The sequence below is a fragment of the Apodemus sylvaticus genome, chromosome 10 (genome assembly GCF_947179515.1).
Source record: "Apodemus sylvaticus chromosome 10, mApoSyl1.1, whole genome shotgun sequence".
NCBI classification, from domain to species: Eukaryota; Metazoa; Chordata; class Mammalia; order Rodentia; family Muridae; genus Apodemus; species Apodemus sylvaticus.
Genome location: NC_067481.1, coordinates 40,688,683 through 40,706,495, shown reverse-complemented (window position 1 = coordinate 40,706,495; position 17,813 = coordinate 40,688,683). Strand labels below are relative to the sequence as shown.

At 44.3% G+C, this 17,813-nt stretch overlaps 2 protein-coding genes across 4 annotated transcripts in view; both read left to right on the top strand.

Annotated features, from left to right (window-relative positions):
• Nucleotides 1-10,577: 10,577 nt before the first annotated feature.
• Nucleotides 10,578-16,350, top strand: LOC127693539 (ribonuclease SLFN12-like). Its single transcript, XM_052194476.1, has 2 exons — nt 10,578-10,676; nt 14,704-16,350. Exon 2 carries the CDS (start codon nt 14,743-14,745, stop codon nt 15,748-15,750), a length of 1,008 nt encoding a protein of 335 aa, XP_052050436.1. The 5' UTR covers nt 10,578-10,676; nt 14,704-14,742; the 3' UTR covers nt 15,751-16,350.
• LOC127693540 (ribonuclease SLFN12-like) overlaps nt 10,578-17,813 on the top strand; it is a 200,824-nt gene continuing 193,588 nt past the window's right edge. The window contains exon 1 of one of the 3 annotated variants that reach the window (XM_052194478.1): nt 10,578-10,676. The gene's annotated coding sequence lies outside the window, so the exon portion shown is untranslated. Of the gene's footprint in view, nt 10,677-12,204; nt 12,244-17,813 lie in introns of those variants that run through there. The other 2 variants (XM_052194480.1, XM_052194481.1) reach the window with 2 other exon arrangements.

Genomic DNA, 17,813 nt, shown 5'->3' with positions numbered 1-17,813 from the left:
CTAAGGCCACAGGTAAACCCCCAAGTCCTTCTCCCCCCCCCCCCACCCTTTAAGGGAAGCTGCTGGGATAGAGGGCCTTGTCAGAGCACAAGTTCCTTCTCGCTGAGTGAACACTGTCAAAGAGAAAGCAGACTGGCTTCCTATACCTCTAATTCCTCTGCCTTTATTAAAGAGTTTCAGCACATCACTCAGTCCTCTAGCTTGACCTCGCACGATGTACATATGATCCTCACTAATAATTTACTTCCTGATGAAAACCGGCAATTTTGGGAACAGGCAAGAACACGTGCAGAAGGCTGGAGAGAAGGCTCAGCTGGAGTTCAAATCCCAGCAACCACAAAGTGGCTTATAACTATGTAATGGGGTCTGATGCCCTCTTCTGGTGTGTCTGAAGACAGCTACAGTGCTATTATTACACATAATAACAAAAAAAAGAACACATGCAGATGAAATTCATCAAACAGAACTTATCCAATTGGATCTGAGGCAGTACCTGACCACGGTCCTCAGTGGAATTATAATTCTGCAGGTGGGATTTTAGCCAGAGATAGATTCCTGATTTGCATTCTGGCCAGTCTCCATAGGGGAGCCTTAAAAACAGTACATTTTGGGAATACTCAAAGAGGTTATCCAGGACAAAAAAAAAAAAAAAATCCTGTCCCAGTTTTTAGAACACCTTACAAAGGTGTTATTACAATATAGTAACCTAGACCCTGAAAACCCAGAAGGTAAGCAACTTCTGATAACCTACTTTTTTTTTCTCCCAGAGCTACCCTGACATCAAAGCTAAATTTAGGTGGTTGGAAAGGGGACCCCTAACTCCACAGGCAGAAGTTTTGGCATGATCTTCAATGTGTACCATGTGTACCAGCTGGTTTTGTGTCAACTTGATACAATCTGGAGTTTTGACAGAGAAAGGAGCTTCAGTTGAGAAAATGCCTCCATGAGATTCAGCTGTAAGGCATTTTCTCAAGTAGTGACCAAGGGGGGAAGGCCCGTTGTGGGTGGTGCCATCCCTGGGCTGGTAGTGCTATAAAAAAGCAAGCTGAGCAAGCCAGGGGAAGCAAGCCAGTAAGTAACATCTTCCATTGCCTCTGCATCAGCTCCTCCTGCTTCCTGACCTGCTTGAGTTCTGGTCCTGACTTCCTTTCTGATGAACAGCAATGTGGAAATGTAATCTGAATAAACCCTTTCCTCCCCAACTTGTTTCTTGGTTATGATGTTTGTGCAGGAATAGAAACCTTAAGGCATGATGAGAGAGTTCAAAGGCCCTCAGACAAAAATACCATATGCTGGCAAAGTCTATGCGACCAGCAATTGCCCTAAACTCCTGGTCTTCAAAGATTCAGAAACCACTGGGCTCCTGCTACAAATGAGGTCAACAAGGTCATTGGGCAAGGGCTTGTCCTAAGCCCTGCAAGCCAACGGGGCCATTATGAGGGAGTTTGGGCTGTCGATTGCCCTCACATCATGCAGGACAGAGGGACATCAGTCCCAGGTAACCTTCCAGCCAATCTCCTAGGTTTGGATACAGACAACTGGAGAGGCCTGAGCTCCCTTGACCCAACCAAAACCATCACTAGCAGGGAGCCCTGGGTAATCATCATGGTATGTGGGAGACCCATCTCCTTCTTGGACACTGGGGCCACTTACTTGGACCTTATGGAGTTTTGGGGACCTATTTCACCCTCTTGTCTCCCTATCATTGGGGTAGGACAAGCTTACTTTCCTCAACAGACCCCACCACTTAATTATATTTTTAGAGGTGTACCTCTCACTCACTCCTTTCTGGTAGTGCCAGCATGTCCTGTCTCTTTATTGGAACGTTGGGAGCCTCTATTTCCTTTGCTCCCCCATTCGCCTAAACCCAAGTTTGCCAGCAGCCCCTCTGCTCCTTCTTCTAGCCAGTCAACCTACTAACACTAACATGTTGTTTCCTTAGCCAGCTTCTCAGATAGACCCCCTAATCTGGGACCAGAACCTCTCTGTTGCTAAACAGCTTTTCTCCAAGGCCCCAGCCTTATAGCTTGCCCTTATCTAACTTGTCCTTTTTTCCCTCTACATTACTGAAAAAGTGGAATTTGCCCTTGGATTCCTAGGTCACTAACTGGGATTTTCTTTTATACCTGTGGCATACTTGTCAAACAAACTAGATCTAACCATCCAGGAATGGGTACCTTGTATCTGGCCTTAGCAGCTGCTGAACTCCTTATTCAAGGATAAAAAAGAAAGAAAGAAAGAAAAAAAGAAAAAGAAAGAAAGAAAGACCAACAGCAGCAGCAGCAGCAGCAGCAACAACAACAACAACAACAAAACCCCGTAATGTTTGGGTCTCCTATAACTGTTCTCTCTTCTCATAACCTGCCACAGCTCCTAACTTGCAAAGTACTCTACCTCCCTCCAGGGTTTTTTCTCTTCAGGTAGCACTAATAGAAGACTCCACACTCACCTTCCAATAATGCCTGCCTCTTAATATTTGAATCTTCCTTCTCCACCAAATTCTAACCACTCCCTACCTGACTTCTGTTCTGAAACTTTAGAGGAACTATTACCTCATCCTTGACAAATACAGGAGGGCACATTGCCTCAGGCCATCAGCCAGGGCCAACTGTTTTAAGACCTCTAGGACATGTTCTTTAGGAATCCTAAGCTCCCTAGATTGCAATAGAACAACCCTTGATATCTCATCTCTGCAACAGTACCCTGCAGTCCAAAACATATCAATTTTTTGTGGCAGTCAGGTACATCATCACCTACCTGCCTGTTGCTCAGGAGTTTGCACATTGGTACTCCTTTCTCCTGAACTAGGGGTAGTCCAGGGAAACAAGACCATGCCAGTCACAGTTGTAGACTGATAGCTGCCCAACATAAGAGGGCTGTTCAAGTTGTGCCACTCCTGGTCACTGTGGAAACAGCCATGGGTGCTTGTACTGGAATTGCAGAGATAGCAATTTCCATACCCCAATATGATTGGGTTCCTCCAACCTTAACACCTGTTTTCAAGAGATGTCTGAAACCATGATTTGTATCCAGAAACATCGATTTTTTTGGCAGCTGTGGAGCTTCAGAACTCATGGTGGCTAGATGTCCTGACAGCCAAAGAAGGTGGTCTTTGCCTGTTCCTACAAGAAAAATGCTGTTTTTAGGTCAACCAATCAGGGATAGCGAGAAATACAATCCAACATCTACAATCAGATATATAGAATTAGAATTTCAGGCAACATGAGGCCTCCAATTACTGGATTTTTGAAAACCGTATATGGTAATGGATAATATCTCTCTCTCTCTCTCTCTCTCTCTCTCTCTCTCTCTCTCTCACTCTCTCTCTCCCTGCCTCTCTCTTCCTTCCTTCCTTTCTTTCCTTTTAAAGATTTATTTATTTATTTTATGTATGTAAGTACACTGTCACTCTCTTCAGACACACCAGAAGAGGGCATCTGATCCCATTACAGATGGTTGTGAGCCACCATGTGGTTGCTGAGAATTGAACTCAGGACCTCTGGAAGAGCAATCAGAGCTCTTAACCACCGAGCCATCTCTCCTGCCCCCAGAGAATCCCTTTCGTGACACCTTTCCTAGTCATCTTCCTAGCATTATTATTTGTTCCCTGTCTCATTAATCTTGTTTCTCCATTCCTTCAACAACAAATACAAACAATTTCTAACCAAACTGTTCATCAGTTCCTGTTACAGGACTATTAACCCTGTCTACAGAGGAGCCTGATAACAACATTTACCACGTGGACCCCAATGATGAAAGCAGCTACACCCCAGCATTGATGACACTCTAGACAAAAGGAATCAGTTTAAGAGATCTGACGTCCGCATTCCCCCTTCACCATTGGCTTCACCCTCCCTCCCCCTTTTTCTTTTCTTTATTATAAGAAAAAGGGAGGGAGGTATGTTGGCATCAAGAACTGGCTCTACAGTTAGGAACCGGCAGGTCACGACCAAATCCAATGATGACGGTGGCATCACCCATATGTGACAGCGACCCACACATCTGTTGCCATGGCAATCACCACACATTCCCATTGCCCACCTGGTCTGCCTCCCACCTCTACCTGTGAGCAGTTAAGTCACATTCAAAGTAAAAGTCAGACCCATCCTGACCTCTTTCCTTTTCCCTCTTCGCCTTCCTCTACCCCCTTTTGACCTTTCCTCCACAATAAACCTCTTCCATGGAACTGTACTGGTCTGGTGTGTTCTGTCTGGACAAGCCTCTGTTCTAACACAACAGACCCAACCAGGGACTCCACCATGTTCTCTAGTTATAATCTGAACCACAAACACCATCCCCTGTCTCTGCATAGCCAGGGATTCATTCATGGCCCTCAGCCTCAGCTTGGACTGGGACCTCATCATGGCCCCAGGTGGCGGGGATGACCACTCACAAAAGGCCACTGCTCCCCACCCTCCAGTCTCTAGTTCCATTTCTCTTCGTAATGCCTAAGCTGCTTCACTCCTCTTTCTTTCCCATCTGACAATCACATACTACACACTGGTGGCTCCTGTTGCAGGCTGGCCTGGGGGGTGGCAGACTCTGGGTGACATCCTCCATCCCTGCTGCCTGGCATGGTAGAAAGCATGTGTCTATGGGTTTGTGCTGTGCACTGGAGGGCAGGTCTGTGGGTGTCATGGCTATCTGTGGGCATCTGTCTATCTGTCTGTCTTCTTCCTCTTAGGCTGTGCGACCAGTTTTGATTTCATTTGATTTTAATTTAATTTAATGACTCCTAGGTGTACAATAGCTTTGGCCACCAAGCCAGACATCAAGCTAGAATGAACAAAGCACTGCCACCTGCTCTGCCCCTATGGATAGAACACCAACAATGTGGGTGCCCATTCCCAGTTACGTGGAATATGATGCTGTCTTCTGAATTCGGCAGGCACTATACATACAAGCAACACAAAGACATGCACACAAGGAATACACTCATACACATGAAATAACATAAATGAATCTGAATATCTTTTAACCGAGTACAGCAGGGCTTGGTGATACTATATTGCAGTAGGCATGCAATAGGTGTCAGTAAAGTGAAGAGCTTGCTAACTGGCTACATAAGGTGCCCCTGTCAGCCTTCGTTAGCTATATCCAAGGCCTTGTCTTACACAAGTAAACACAATACAGAAAGTGTTTGCGGAAGGTGTAACTTGGAAGACCCAGGTTTCATCTATTCAATGATCCGACCCCCCAAAGCCAATCAATGTCTATTATATGTTTATAGCTTAGTTTTACGTATTTCTCTCTGACTCATTGCTGACATTTCTGATTGCTATGACAACACACCTGAGGGTAGAGTCTAGCACAGTAGGAGTGGGGTGGTATTAAGAGGGCCTCTAGTTATGAGGATTAGAGTGTGGGGTGACTGCTCACAGAAAGTGTGGTGAATGCTGGTTTTTATTCAAGCCAGGACACCAGACCATGGGATGAAGGGCGGGTCTATCCTTCTCAGCTAAACTTTTGGGAAATGTTCTCCCTGACAAAACTAGGTTTGTTTCTTAGAAAACTCTAAGTGCAATCAGGTTGACAATGAAGGTTAATCATCACCACAATTTTAAGTCATTCTTGGACTGTCACGTCCTTCCATTTTTGTAGACTTGGGAGCCAGTGTTATGAACTGAATGTGTCATCTTCACCTGCTGGGTCCCACCCTGACATTCAGACATCCAGGCACTGAGGTGGAGCCCTGATAGGCAGGACAGAGGCTGATGACCTCTGGCCAGCACCTCTTCCTTACTGTTCTGGAGGCCAGAGCTGATGGCCTCTGGTAATTCACTCCTCTTGACAGTAGTAGTAGATTAGGAAAAACTTGGGCTCTTTACTCTTTAATTCAATTCAGTGGCCTCTCACTGACTGAGCAGAGGCTCAGAGCTCATTAACTCTTTATGACCAAGAGAGAAAGAAAAAGGATAAAGAGTAGGTCATTCATATACATAAACACTCCACCGGCCCAACCATCAGATTCATCTATTTCACAAATGCACATCCATACTTATGTACATACATGTAAACTACATACATATGTATATAGACAGTTACAGACAGACATATATATGGACATACTGTACATGCATATATACAAATACACGTTTGGTGACTGGAGCAGAACCCCTCAGCCACACACTATTTTTTTCTCAGCCTTCTCATACTTTCTTAGAGGAAAGGTCTTAATAAAGTTACCTCACAGATAAAATGTTATATAAGAGGGATTTATAGAAAGATGTCAGTAGTACAATTAAAGCAGTGTTACATTCTTTAACGTCATTATAAGTTCAAAGCCACAGTTTCACTTGGCCTCACTTTATCACAGTGCAGTTCTGTGGCCTGGTCCTTGGACCTGACCTAGAGTAAATATTTTTCCTTGATCACAAATCTATTTCTTTTCTCATTGCATTTATGAAAGCTCATTGTATTCCTTAGTATGCAACCTTTACTTAGTATTCTATGAGGAGGGGGCAAATTCTAGTCTTGATTCTAACTTTACATGGAAAAACAGGTAAAATCATCTCTGTATACTTTTTTTCCTAAAATTATTTGAATCAAATCAGAAATTTTGTAAAGTCATTAATTCATTTAAATAGCATTATAATATGAAAGTACATCTTCATACTGGTCTACAGGAAATTTTCCCAAAAGCATGGGCTGATACCCAGGAAACACTAGGCTGTGTAATAGTGGCAGGAAAGGCATATCAACAGCAAGTAACAATCCTGAAGAGGTCTCTGGGGTCCATGCCTCTCAGAGCACACTCATCACAGTTGTGTAAAATGGTGGACCATCCTCTGAAAACTCACTTGCTTGTCATTGCCTTTCCTACATGGCCATGTCTTCTGCCTACCATGGTCATATATTAAGGCCCCAGTGTGGAAATGGGTCCACTGCAGAAGTGAGCAAGGTTCAACAAAGCCAGAGAGGGAAGCATCACATGGGCTAGTGTCTGTATAAGATGGCATCTTGAACCTGTTGCTTCCTATGTCCCTATGTACAAAGGTTCATGGGAGCCCACAGTGACTGATAGTAAAGTCAAGTGGACTTTAAATGAACCCTGCTCTGCTTGAGACTTGGTCTTGGACTTCCCTATCTGTGGGAATTTCTCTTAGGCCTGTCTGTCTATGCTATCCACATACTGTATCACAAGAACAATAAGGCTAGAGCACTAGGCTTATTCTTCTAACTAAATATGGCACCTAACACTTTACTATGTTAATCAAGATGCAGGAATAGATGATAGAAGGTATGTTAGCGTGTGATAGCCCTTATTTAGCCTCTAGAACTAAAAAAAAAAAAAAACCTCTGAAGGGTTTTATTAAATGCATTTATTTATGTGTGTTTGTCTATATGAATGTGTGTGTGTGATTATGTGTATATGTGTGTGCCTCTCCTTCAAGACATTGTCTAGAATTTCCTTCAGGATATTCCAGATTGTTGGTTTGTATTAAGGGTCTATTTAGGATTTGCCTGTCAAGAAAAACCATGCTACATAAAAATGGTCTGAAATTTTGTTGAAAGTTTCTTATAGGTAAAAACAAACAAACAAGCAAGCAAACAAGCACACAAACCAAAAACCAAACCCAAAACACTACCTCCATTGCACCTGGGGAAAGATGATTCCTCTAGATGTAAGCAAGCCTCACTTGGCTACCTTGTAGTACAAAGCCTTAGAGTAGGTATGTTGTCAACATCCAGTAAAACACACTGCAAAGTTTGGACAGTGACCTGCTGCCTCAGTGTCATCCTGACAATGACAAGAACCAGATCACTTAGCTGAAACAACTTCCTAGGGCTTATGGAGAGTGCCAATAATAGCCACAAGGAACAGAGTTCTGAGTATCCTGTCATGAGTCTTCATGAGCGGTACCATGCAGGTGGCTACCCAGAGCACACATACAAGATGCATAATGGGAATCAAATGCTGATGAATTAGCCTGGGACATTCTGGTAAGTGCCCTTTCTCAGCACTTCCAGAGCCAGTGTATGCTGTTCTACCTAAAGGTGCAGGGCTGGCTTGCCTCCATGGTCTTCTAGATGTTTCAACCCAAGCTTAAGATCTGTGTGTGTGTGTTCCTCTATGCTAGCCCATTTGTGCAATAACATTCACAATTTTATTCTCTTAATGTTCTAGGTGGTCACTTGGTTTTTCTTCTAACCTTCAGACCTGTATCACTCTCCAGTAAGGGCTGCATTAGTGAGGAGTAGTTCCTGTGGTGATGTTCTTTAAGGCTCTCACAGGATTCTCCAGCCTGGCCCTCAATTCTCAGAATTTATGAAATCAAGCACCACACCCTAATCTGTGCATGACTGGGATGCTGCCTATGGAGCTAGATGCTGCTGCTGCTGCAGAGATGCCCAACGGCCACAGAGATGCCCAACGACCACAGAGATGCCCGATGACCACAGTGGCTCAGTAGGCGCCCAGCAAGCCTTAAATGGCACGAAGGGGCACAACCATCATGACCAACTCACTTTGGGCCTGACAATCGCCCCAAAGCTTGCCACTCAATCACCCACTCCCCTTCTCTCAAGGACCTTGGGGATAGCACTGTTGTCTCCTCTGACAGATGCTTTCTAAGGTAAGGAGTTTATCCTTCTGGGATCTGAGATATGGCTCCTGCTGTTGAGTAGACAGACCTGGAGGAGCTGGGATATCAGTTTGCTCAGGATTAAATTGTTTTTATCCAACACATAAAATAGTGTACTGGTTACACCTTCACACACAATGCCATTGTACTTCACTGACAGTCACCTCTCCATTTTTCTCCCCTCTTCTTCCTCTCCTTTCTGATGGTGACCTTACTCACCCCACAGTCCCCCTCTGGTGGCCATGTATATATAGACCTGGATTCTGCAAATGAGAGAAATGTAATATTTGTCATATATGGCCACTCCAGCTTCTGTCATTTCTTTTTCCTCCTACCTTCAGATACCTTCTTTACTCAACAGAGTGTGAAATTCCATGTAGTAGAGATGCTAACTAGTATTTGCATTTCTGGGTCATTTTACTCACCATGGTGAGTGTTTCTTCCTCCTTTCTCTTTTCCTTCCTACAAAGAACATGATTTCATTTTTCATTCCATCTGCATAGCATTCTGCCATGTATGTATGAGTATACATGTATTACATACATAAAACACATATAGCAATATATATTTGGCAACATATGAGATTCAACTGAAACTTCAAGGATTCTAGAAAACAAGAAATTCTGATTATGCCAAGTGTTGTAAGCTGGTCCAACAGGTGTGCAAGGGGACCCGGATACAAGTTTGTGTTTGCAGATCAAGTTTAGGATCAAGGTCTTTTTTTCTTTTTCTTATTTATTTATTTATTTATTTATTTATTTAAACGATTTTTATTTATTATTATATGTAAATACACAATAGCTGTTTTCAGACACTCCAGATAAGGGTGTCTGAAGAGAGAAGATGGTGCCAGATCTCCTTATGGATGGTTATGAGCCACCATGTGGTTGCTCGGATTTGAACTCAGGACCTTTGGAAGAGCAGTCATTGCTCTTAACTGTTGAGCCATCTCTCCAGCCCCAAGATCAAGGTCTTAGGCACCATTTCCCTCTGAGGACCCAGAAGCTCAGGAACATAACAGTAGTGGGGAAGGCAAGAAGATAACTGATTGCATGTGGTGTTGTCCTAACTGCAGTATGTAACAGAAGATCCAAACCTGACTGTAATAAATTAACATTTATACTTACAGTAGTTAAGGCAGGGGAAGATCTTGGGGCAGAATGTCGTCGTCGTCTTGTTCCTGATGTATTTCCCCTGAACTTGCGTGTCTCGCCCAAGGGTGCTGGAGTCATCCCCAGGCTCCATGCCTGCCGAGGCTGATGGTGGAGAGGCACTGACAGCTGGGTCTCTCGGGAACTCTGCCACCCGGTGCCTTCCCTCTCCTCTTACTTTTCCTAGACTTTCCCTCCTTGCTGACTCCCTTCATTTTCTCTCCTCTCCATGCTACAGCCTAATCTGTCTCCTCACAGCTGGCTTTTGGATCTTAAATGCATTGAGTCATGGAAACTTATTTTATTAAAAGAGAGGGCACAAAGATAGAAAGAGAGGTGAGTCGTGTTGGCTAGGGTCGCCCTTGGAGCCTCCCATAGAAACCCATCTTCCAAAGATCCAGGAGATGCAACTTGTGCCTTGTGAGCCAGCATCCTACTCTGCCTCCCCTGTCTCAGCCTCGTGTTCCAACCTTCCTCCCTGGAGAGGCTCTCACCTCTGCCTAGTGTCACCTATTCTTTCTGAGTGTCAACCGCAGCGCTGCCCTGGGGATTAGAGTGAAGTTGTAAAGGTTGAGTTCAAAAGTCTAGAAGCCTTGTTCGTCTATTCTGACAGGTGGAGGGACAATCACAGAGGTGATCAAAGTGCTGAAGGAGCCTTCTCACACTTCCTGGAGTGACGTCAACCAATGAAACTCAGGTTCCCCAAAACTGAAATCAGGACCTAGAGAGGATGAATCAGTCCAAACCCCAAAGTCTGTCAAAACAAAAGCTGAGAGGCACTGCAGCTTGTCCCCTCAAATCCAAGTGCTGAGAGGGACTTCTGGAGACAGCCACCACGTCACTGCTTTTGCCTTCCTTCTTCTGGCCAGCAGGTGTCCGCAGCACAGCCAAATCACAGTTGGCTTCAAGCAGCTGAAGGAACTTCAGTAGAGCAGCTTAGGTGAGTGAGCCACCCTCCATGGCAGCTGCCTCTGTCTCAACATGTGTAGACCTCTCTGTCCTGGTGCCCACCCAGAATTTATTCTGTGGGCTGTGGGATGAGGTGGGGCTGCCAGTACAACCTAGAGCTCTAAGGAGGACCCTGGCTGCTTTGACATCTCTTTAGGAATTCTGGCTCCTTGGGACCTCCATAGCCTCCATCACTGACTGCGGAGGACTTGGATACTAGGGGAGCGTGGCATGAGAGCAAAATTCCTCCCTTGGTCTGCCTAGATTGGGCTACTTACAGATCCCGATGGAGGGACCTGAGATATTCTGAGAGGGTGAAGGAGGGGTTACTGAGGCAGTGGATTGAGCAGGCCTCCAAGCTCCTCTGAAGGTGCTCCATCTTCTTGGAGACATGAGTCTGTGGGAAGGTAGGAGGAAATTGCCCTTAAACAATGAAGAACTCCACTCTGAAACTAAGCAGATTTAAGACCCTTAGACCCTGGAGGTTTTTCTCTAGAATACAAGAACATTGCTCCCCCAAGAGGCAAAGCAGCATCCTAGCTGCAAATGCCCTACAGCTGTTTCCCTAGAGAAGCTTTTCTCACTCCTGTGTCCTCATTCTGTGCCTTCTTACCAACCAGCTCTGCTTGCATATTTAGGGTCACCTGCCTGATTGGCATCTGTTTTCCGCCAAAGGTAACAACAGCAAACATTTTGATTTCAGTGCTGAGAATTTTATCCAGTTAACAGCAGCATAAAGAATTTTGAAAGAAACTACTAATGTTTAAACCCAACTCAATGCTTCTGGATATCAGTGAGTTTCATATAGGTATTGGAGTTTGCTGAGCCCAGAGTCCAGCTTAGTTGTTAAAGACCATTTTTTGGTTAGATGCTTCAGGGAGAGAACTTGAATCATGGAAATTACTTTATAGTCATGGGTGTTGAAATGACATAGCTCAGGTCTCAGGCTCTCCCACAGACTCTATAAGATGATTCCACTACAGTTCTCCTGAGTTCCAAATTTGCCAGGAAGTGAGCATGCTCTGTCAGCACTTTACTGTGAGATGTGGGTCCTGTTCCCTTTCCATGTTGGGGAGTGACCCAGGGGTGCTGGCTCGGACAGCGCCTGATTAAGGGGATGGTGGATGAGAGGGGCTGGGAGGGAATGAGTAACAGAGACTGCTTAGCACTGCATACAACAGGGTGGGGCTGCACCTTCCATCTGGGCAGAAATGAAACTGCAATTCCCATAACCTGACTAGAGTTTCAGTTTTGTTTCTTGTTTGCCTTCGGTGTCTCCTCCCTACTTACACCCCATACCCCAGAACCTATCCAGTAAGGAGACTGTAGCAGACAGAATCTTGCCCAAGAATATCTTCCAGGTTGTTTTCTGACTCAGCCTTGCAAGAGCTGAGGTGACAGGTGCGCCCCACCCCTAGGCTCCTTGCTTTCTTTTGCAGTGATGGTGAGCATGTCTTCAGGCAGTCCATCAGCAAAAATGGTCTCAAGTCTGGAGCAGCCCTCCCATGGAAGAAGTACGAGCCAAGCAACACTGACTAGTTATACTAAGGAAAGGAAATGTAGGCAAGACATAAACAGAGCACTCTGTCTCTCTTTTATCTGTATCTCTCTGTTTCTCTTTATGTGTTTTGTGTCTCTGTCTCTCTGTGTCTCTCGGTCTCTGCCCTTCTTTGTCTCTGTCTGTATCTCTGTCTCTGTGTGTGTCTCTGTGTCTCTCTCTCTCTGTCTCTGTCTCTCCCTCTCCCTCTCTCACTGTTTTCTTTGCACCAAGACTACTGGAGTGTAAAGCTGTGCACAAGTGATGGTGTCCGGGTAACCTCTCTGGAATTGCCCTGCCAGGATCAGGACTTCTGCCCCAGCCTCACTTCTGGAATGTCTTTCAGTAACATTCAAATGTTTTCTCCCTGGGTCCTCTTTGAATGAAGATCTCTCAAGAAGGCAGCTTTGTTCTTGCTCTGCTCTGAGTTTCTAGGTATCCCTGAGGGATGCTGTGTCTGGTGCTGCTTGTTCCTGGTTTGCAATCACAGTGTGTTCTCTTTAAGGCCCTAGACAGAAACCTGTAGGCTTCCCCATGATAAATCTGGTGGAGAAGAGTCTGACGTCATCCTCCAGAGAAGAATTTGCTAGTTCATTTCCAAATTCCTAGGCATTTCATCTTCTATGTATGACTGAGTAATTCTGATTTCAGAAGCTCGGTCTCCAAGCACAGAGCTGTATGTGCTTAGATGGTTTTAGCTATTTTACATACCACAGGCAGAAGGTCAGTATACCTTCTGTTTTATCCTAAGTCTCCATTTCCAGAAATTCCAACCCTTTCATCCCATGATTTTGCTCCAGTAGGGTTCTATTTCTTATTTGGCAGAGTCTGACTCCATTCTGTCTACCTGTTCTGGCCTCCCATGCTCCTTCCCCCATTCCAGCAGATCTTTATAGAAACATCCTGCATCTGGGATTAGGGACTCCATGACGGAACTCTTGGCTTTAGTGAGAATCTGATGTGATTAGCATACTTAAACTCTAGTCACTCTGAGCTATTGTAGTAGAACAGTGACAGTAAACATTTGAAAGTTGCACTGGCAACCCTCTCGTTAACACAATAATACAACACATGGGATTATTTATCAGGTAAAAGCCTTTTTAATGCACATAGTTAATTGTTGTAATACTACACATGGGATTATGTATTTGGTAAATGTATTTTTAATGTACACAGTTAATTGTTGTAATACAAAACTGATTGTGAATGATATGTGATCCCAGGGAAAATCAAGACCAGGGATCTGTTCCCAGCACCCACCTGCAGGCTGACATCCAGTCCCAGAGGTACTAATGCTCTCATCTGTCCTCTGTGAGCACCACGCTCCCATGGTGACAGACATACATGTAGGCAAAACACCCATAGGCGTAAAATAAAAATAAGTAAGATCCTAAGCAAACAGCAACAAGAAGTAGTAGTTGGCAAATGTTAAATCATTTCAGGTCGCTGTCTATAGTGAGATGTACTCTGGAGTTTTTAAAAGCATAACACCAAAGGTGAGAGACACAGAACTTGAAAATGGCTGCCTCATGTCCTTCAGTGTGATACAATAAAATAGCACAAGCTTGGTTATGAATAACATATTTGTTTCTCACAGTGTAAGTGTAGAGTTGCAAAGGAAGACGGTTAGGATCTAGGGACAATCCTCTTCCCTTTGCCAACTGCTAACATCTCCCTGGGACGTCATGTAGCACAGGGTGGGCTTAGCTGTCTGGAGGCCCTTTTTCCAGATCTTATGGCCAGTTAGATGACACTGTCTTCGTGACCTAGAAACCTCCCAGAGGCCTCAGAACCACCAGAGTAAAGAACTGTATGACCTTTGAAAAAACATAGGCATTGGGCCACGATGCTTCTGTTTCATATGTAAGAACCTAACTCGCCGTAAGGGTGTGGGTGTCTAATAAGAGTAGGAGATCACAGCCTGGTCCATCTTCTTCAAGAATAATGGTCAAAATTTGTGAATGAATTCATTCCTTGAAAAAAAGGAAGATAATCGACCTACTTTGTTTTTGTATGTCCCTAGATCCCCAAAGGCAATTTTGCCATTAAAGTAGACAACTGATGGACAAACATCTGAAATTACTAAAAGAAAAATAAAAAGTAATGAATAAAATAATATTGTTTGCTCACCAACAAACAAACAAAAACCCAAACCATAGGCAAATTATGCTTGTGCTTTATTGTAAGAAAAGAAACAGAATCCACGTTCCATAACATTGAATGTTAGGAAGGAGTTAAGTCACTGATCAAATGAAGCTAAAATGCTGAAGGATCAGAATGAATATAGAAAAACACGGTGACAAGTCACTACATATACATACCACCACAGTCTAAAAATCCATTCGCAGTTACCCATTTCCTCGGTCTGCACACAGACCAGTCCCAGGAACACACCCAGCAAGCAATTTTTGTTGTTAGCTTTTCAGCACAGAATTTGCCGACTCCTCTTCAGCCCAACACTAAAGTATCTGTCTCATTACAGGTGAGGATCTCAGCTCAGAAGTGGCAGAACTGCTGGAAAATGAGCATCACTGTTGAACGCACCCATCCTGTGCTGATTCTCAATGCCGGAGAAATCACTCTTGGGACAGAAAGTAGGAAGAAAATGGCAAATCGTGACAGGGAAGAAGAGAAGAGAAACATTTTAAAAGCTCTATGTGCTCTAATAAATTCTGGAGAGGGAGAGATCAAGGCTCACATTAAAAATCAGGATTATAATTGGACCAAATACGGAATAGGAGATGATTTGGAAACTTCTTTTAACAAGATTTTGGCACACCCAGAATTTAGGGAAGATCAATCCTACTTCTTTGTCTGTGTAAAATCACAAAGTTCAGATATCTCTGTTGGGAAGCCTGCCACCATTGCAACCAATTTGTACATGAGAAATGGGGCATCTTCAGTAGAAATGAACTTTTATGCTGCGCAGGAGTTCTTAGAAAATTTGAAGGGCGCAGGAGAAAGGTCACCTTCAGCAAGGTCTTCAGAATGGCCTGGTGATGATACTCAGGAAGAAGCCCACATCCAGGAGTTGGCTGCTGCTTTTTTTAAACAGTCAAAACTTACAAAAAAGGAAAAATTCTCTTTTAGTGAGTCCATAAATGTTGAATATAAGTCCTTTGAAACAAAAAAGGTGCTACAGCGAGTTAAAGAGATTCTCCCTCGAACTGTTTCTGCCTTTGCCAACACTGACGGGGGATATCTGTTTATTGGTTTGGATGAAAAAACACAAGAAATAGTTGGTTTTGAAGAAAAAAACTGCCAGCCTAAGACGTTAGAGAGTGCAATAGAAAAGTGCATCCGACAGCTGCCTGTCACTCACTTTTGTGAGGAGAAGGAGAAGATCAAGTACACGTGCAAATTCATTGAAGTGCAGGATTCAGGAGCCGTGTGTGCGTATGTGTGTGCGCTCAGAGTGGAGAGATTCTGCTGTGCAGTGTTCGCTGAAAAGCCAGATTCCTGGCGTGTGAAAGATGGTTGTGTGAAAAGGTTTACCACAGAGGAATGGGTCAAGTTACAGATGGCTTAGCTAGCCAGGTTGAGGAAGGGGAATTGGCAATTAGAATACATTTAGCTAGGGAAATTGGAAGGGTTTTTCTTTGAGATTTGAGGCAAGATCATTAGTCCTGATTATACAGTTACCTGAAGTCTGGACTGCATCTGTAACCCACCTGGGAGCCGAGATCCCTCTCCCCGAGATTTTACCTCAGCTCCCTCTACTCACTTGTAAAGAAAGCCCCTGTCCCCCAACATCTCCCCAGATGAGCTCCATTTCAGGAGTTGGCATGATTTCCAGGAATCCTCCATTCAGTTTCACTCCAACCCCTTTCCTGTGTTCCTGACTCCCTAACCTTCTCTCCTCTCAGTCAGATCATTAGACAATGCTCGGCCCTATGGTTTATGATGTGGAAAGGGCTGGGCTGTTATCTTGGGTCTTGAAGAGGAAGCTCTAAGATGAGGTTAGACCATCATCGCCAGCACACTGAGTCTGCAAAGTTCCCAGCAGCTGTTTCCTTCTCCCCCTAAGCTCACTGCTGCCCCATGAGCCCCTCCAATCTCTTGCTTCTCATAATGTTTTCAATAAATGGATTGATAAATGCATAAAACTCTCAACAATGTGCATTCCACATACAGTCTTCTGTGTGAGAATCTGTCCATAGATTGGGGCTGCATTTAGACTTGAGAAAGCTTTGATTTCAAACAAATGTTGTATGGAAAACCACGGGGAACTGCTAAGTTCCAACACTACCAGGGTCTAAAGCCAATGCTGCCAGATTCCAAGGTCCATGTCAACCTCCGCACTTCTCTGAGCCGCTGGCCATCAGGATGAGTGACACGTGCCTGGGGTTGACAGAAATTGACATATGTTGAGTAGAAGAAATACACTTGTCATATTTTATATCAACCAAATTGATTACACTTAGGTACTAAAATGTTTTCTCTAAAATCTAATGTTCGCTCAAATGACTTCCGTGTTTGAAAACGTTCACAGAAATTCATTCTCTGAACTGAGACATAATTGTCACCAAAAGTTCTGTAAGACAGCAAGGACAGAAAGATTAAAAAAAAAAAAAGAAAACCATAAAGAAAGCACATTCTTACCTCAGCCTCCAAGACTGCTGATATTGAAGGAGATGCACTACACCAAGATGGTGCGGGCTTGTGTTATGTGTCTAATCATCCTGAGTTGTTCAAGAACTGTTTTCCATAGGAAATACAAAAGGGAAGCAAAACTACCAAGAAAGGATGGAAACTTCTAGAGCCACACAGAGGATCAGTCAGTTCATCTCTGTGAGTATCTCTCTAAGCTTTGTCTAATCCATGACAGTGAGAACTGTAGCTGCAGCCCACCTGAATCTCCTCTGAACCTCGGTTTACTGTCATGGCTCTTAATACTGTCGGCATCACTGTGACCCCTCTGCCAGTGGCCACTGTCTCATGGTGCTCTCTCCACAGTCACGCTGGTCTTCACTCTCTGGATGTTCTTTGGTTTCAGTCCTAGAGGTGGAAAATAATCACTGCTAAGTGGAATTAGCCATGAATCTGTAAGGCAGGAGGACAGAGGTGTCCATCTCATGGGAGCTGGGTCAGAACTGCCAGGAAGCAGATGAGTTCCCAGCCTCAGCCACTTGTCAGAACCTTTTTGCTCTGCTACAGCAGAGCAGCCCCCAGGTGCTCCCCAGACATGCATGACTCCCTCTGTCAGGTGTGGTAGGAGAGCATCCCACTGTGCCACTGGTGTCACACCTGTGCAGAGGACTAAATGAGGAGCACTCATTCCTCACTAGCTACTGTAACCATAAGGTTGGAAGGAATGAAGACACAGAACCTATGGATGGAAGAACTGCCATTCACTCTCTTTACTAATGTTTTCTCTTTCAGTTTTCCTTCCCCCTGGCAATATTAAGGCATGCATTCAGAGCTTTTAACCAATCCCTCCAGGGGCTGGGGATGTGGCTCAGTATTAGAGCATGTTCTGAACATGTCTATGGTTTTGGGCTTCATGTCCAGCCCCAATGATCTTTCAAACCCTTTTACTTGAAAAGCCAAAATCTTTGAAAAGGTCCTTCTACCCTTAAAGAGGTTGTGACC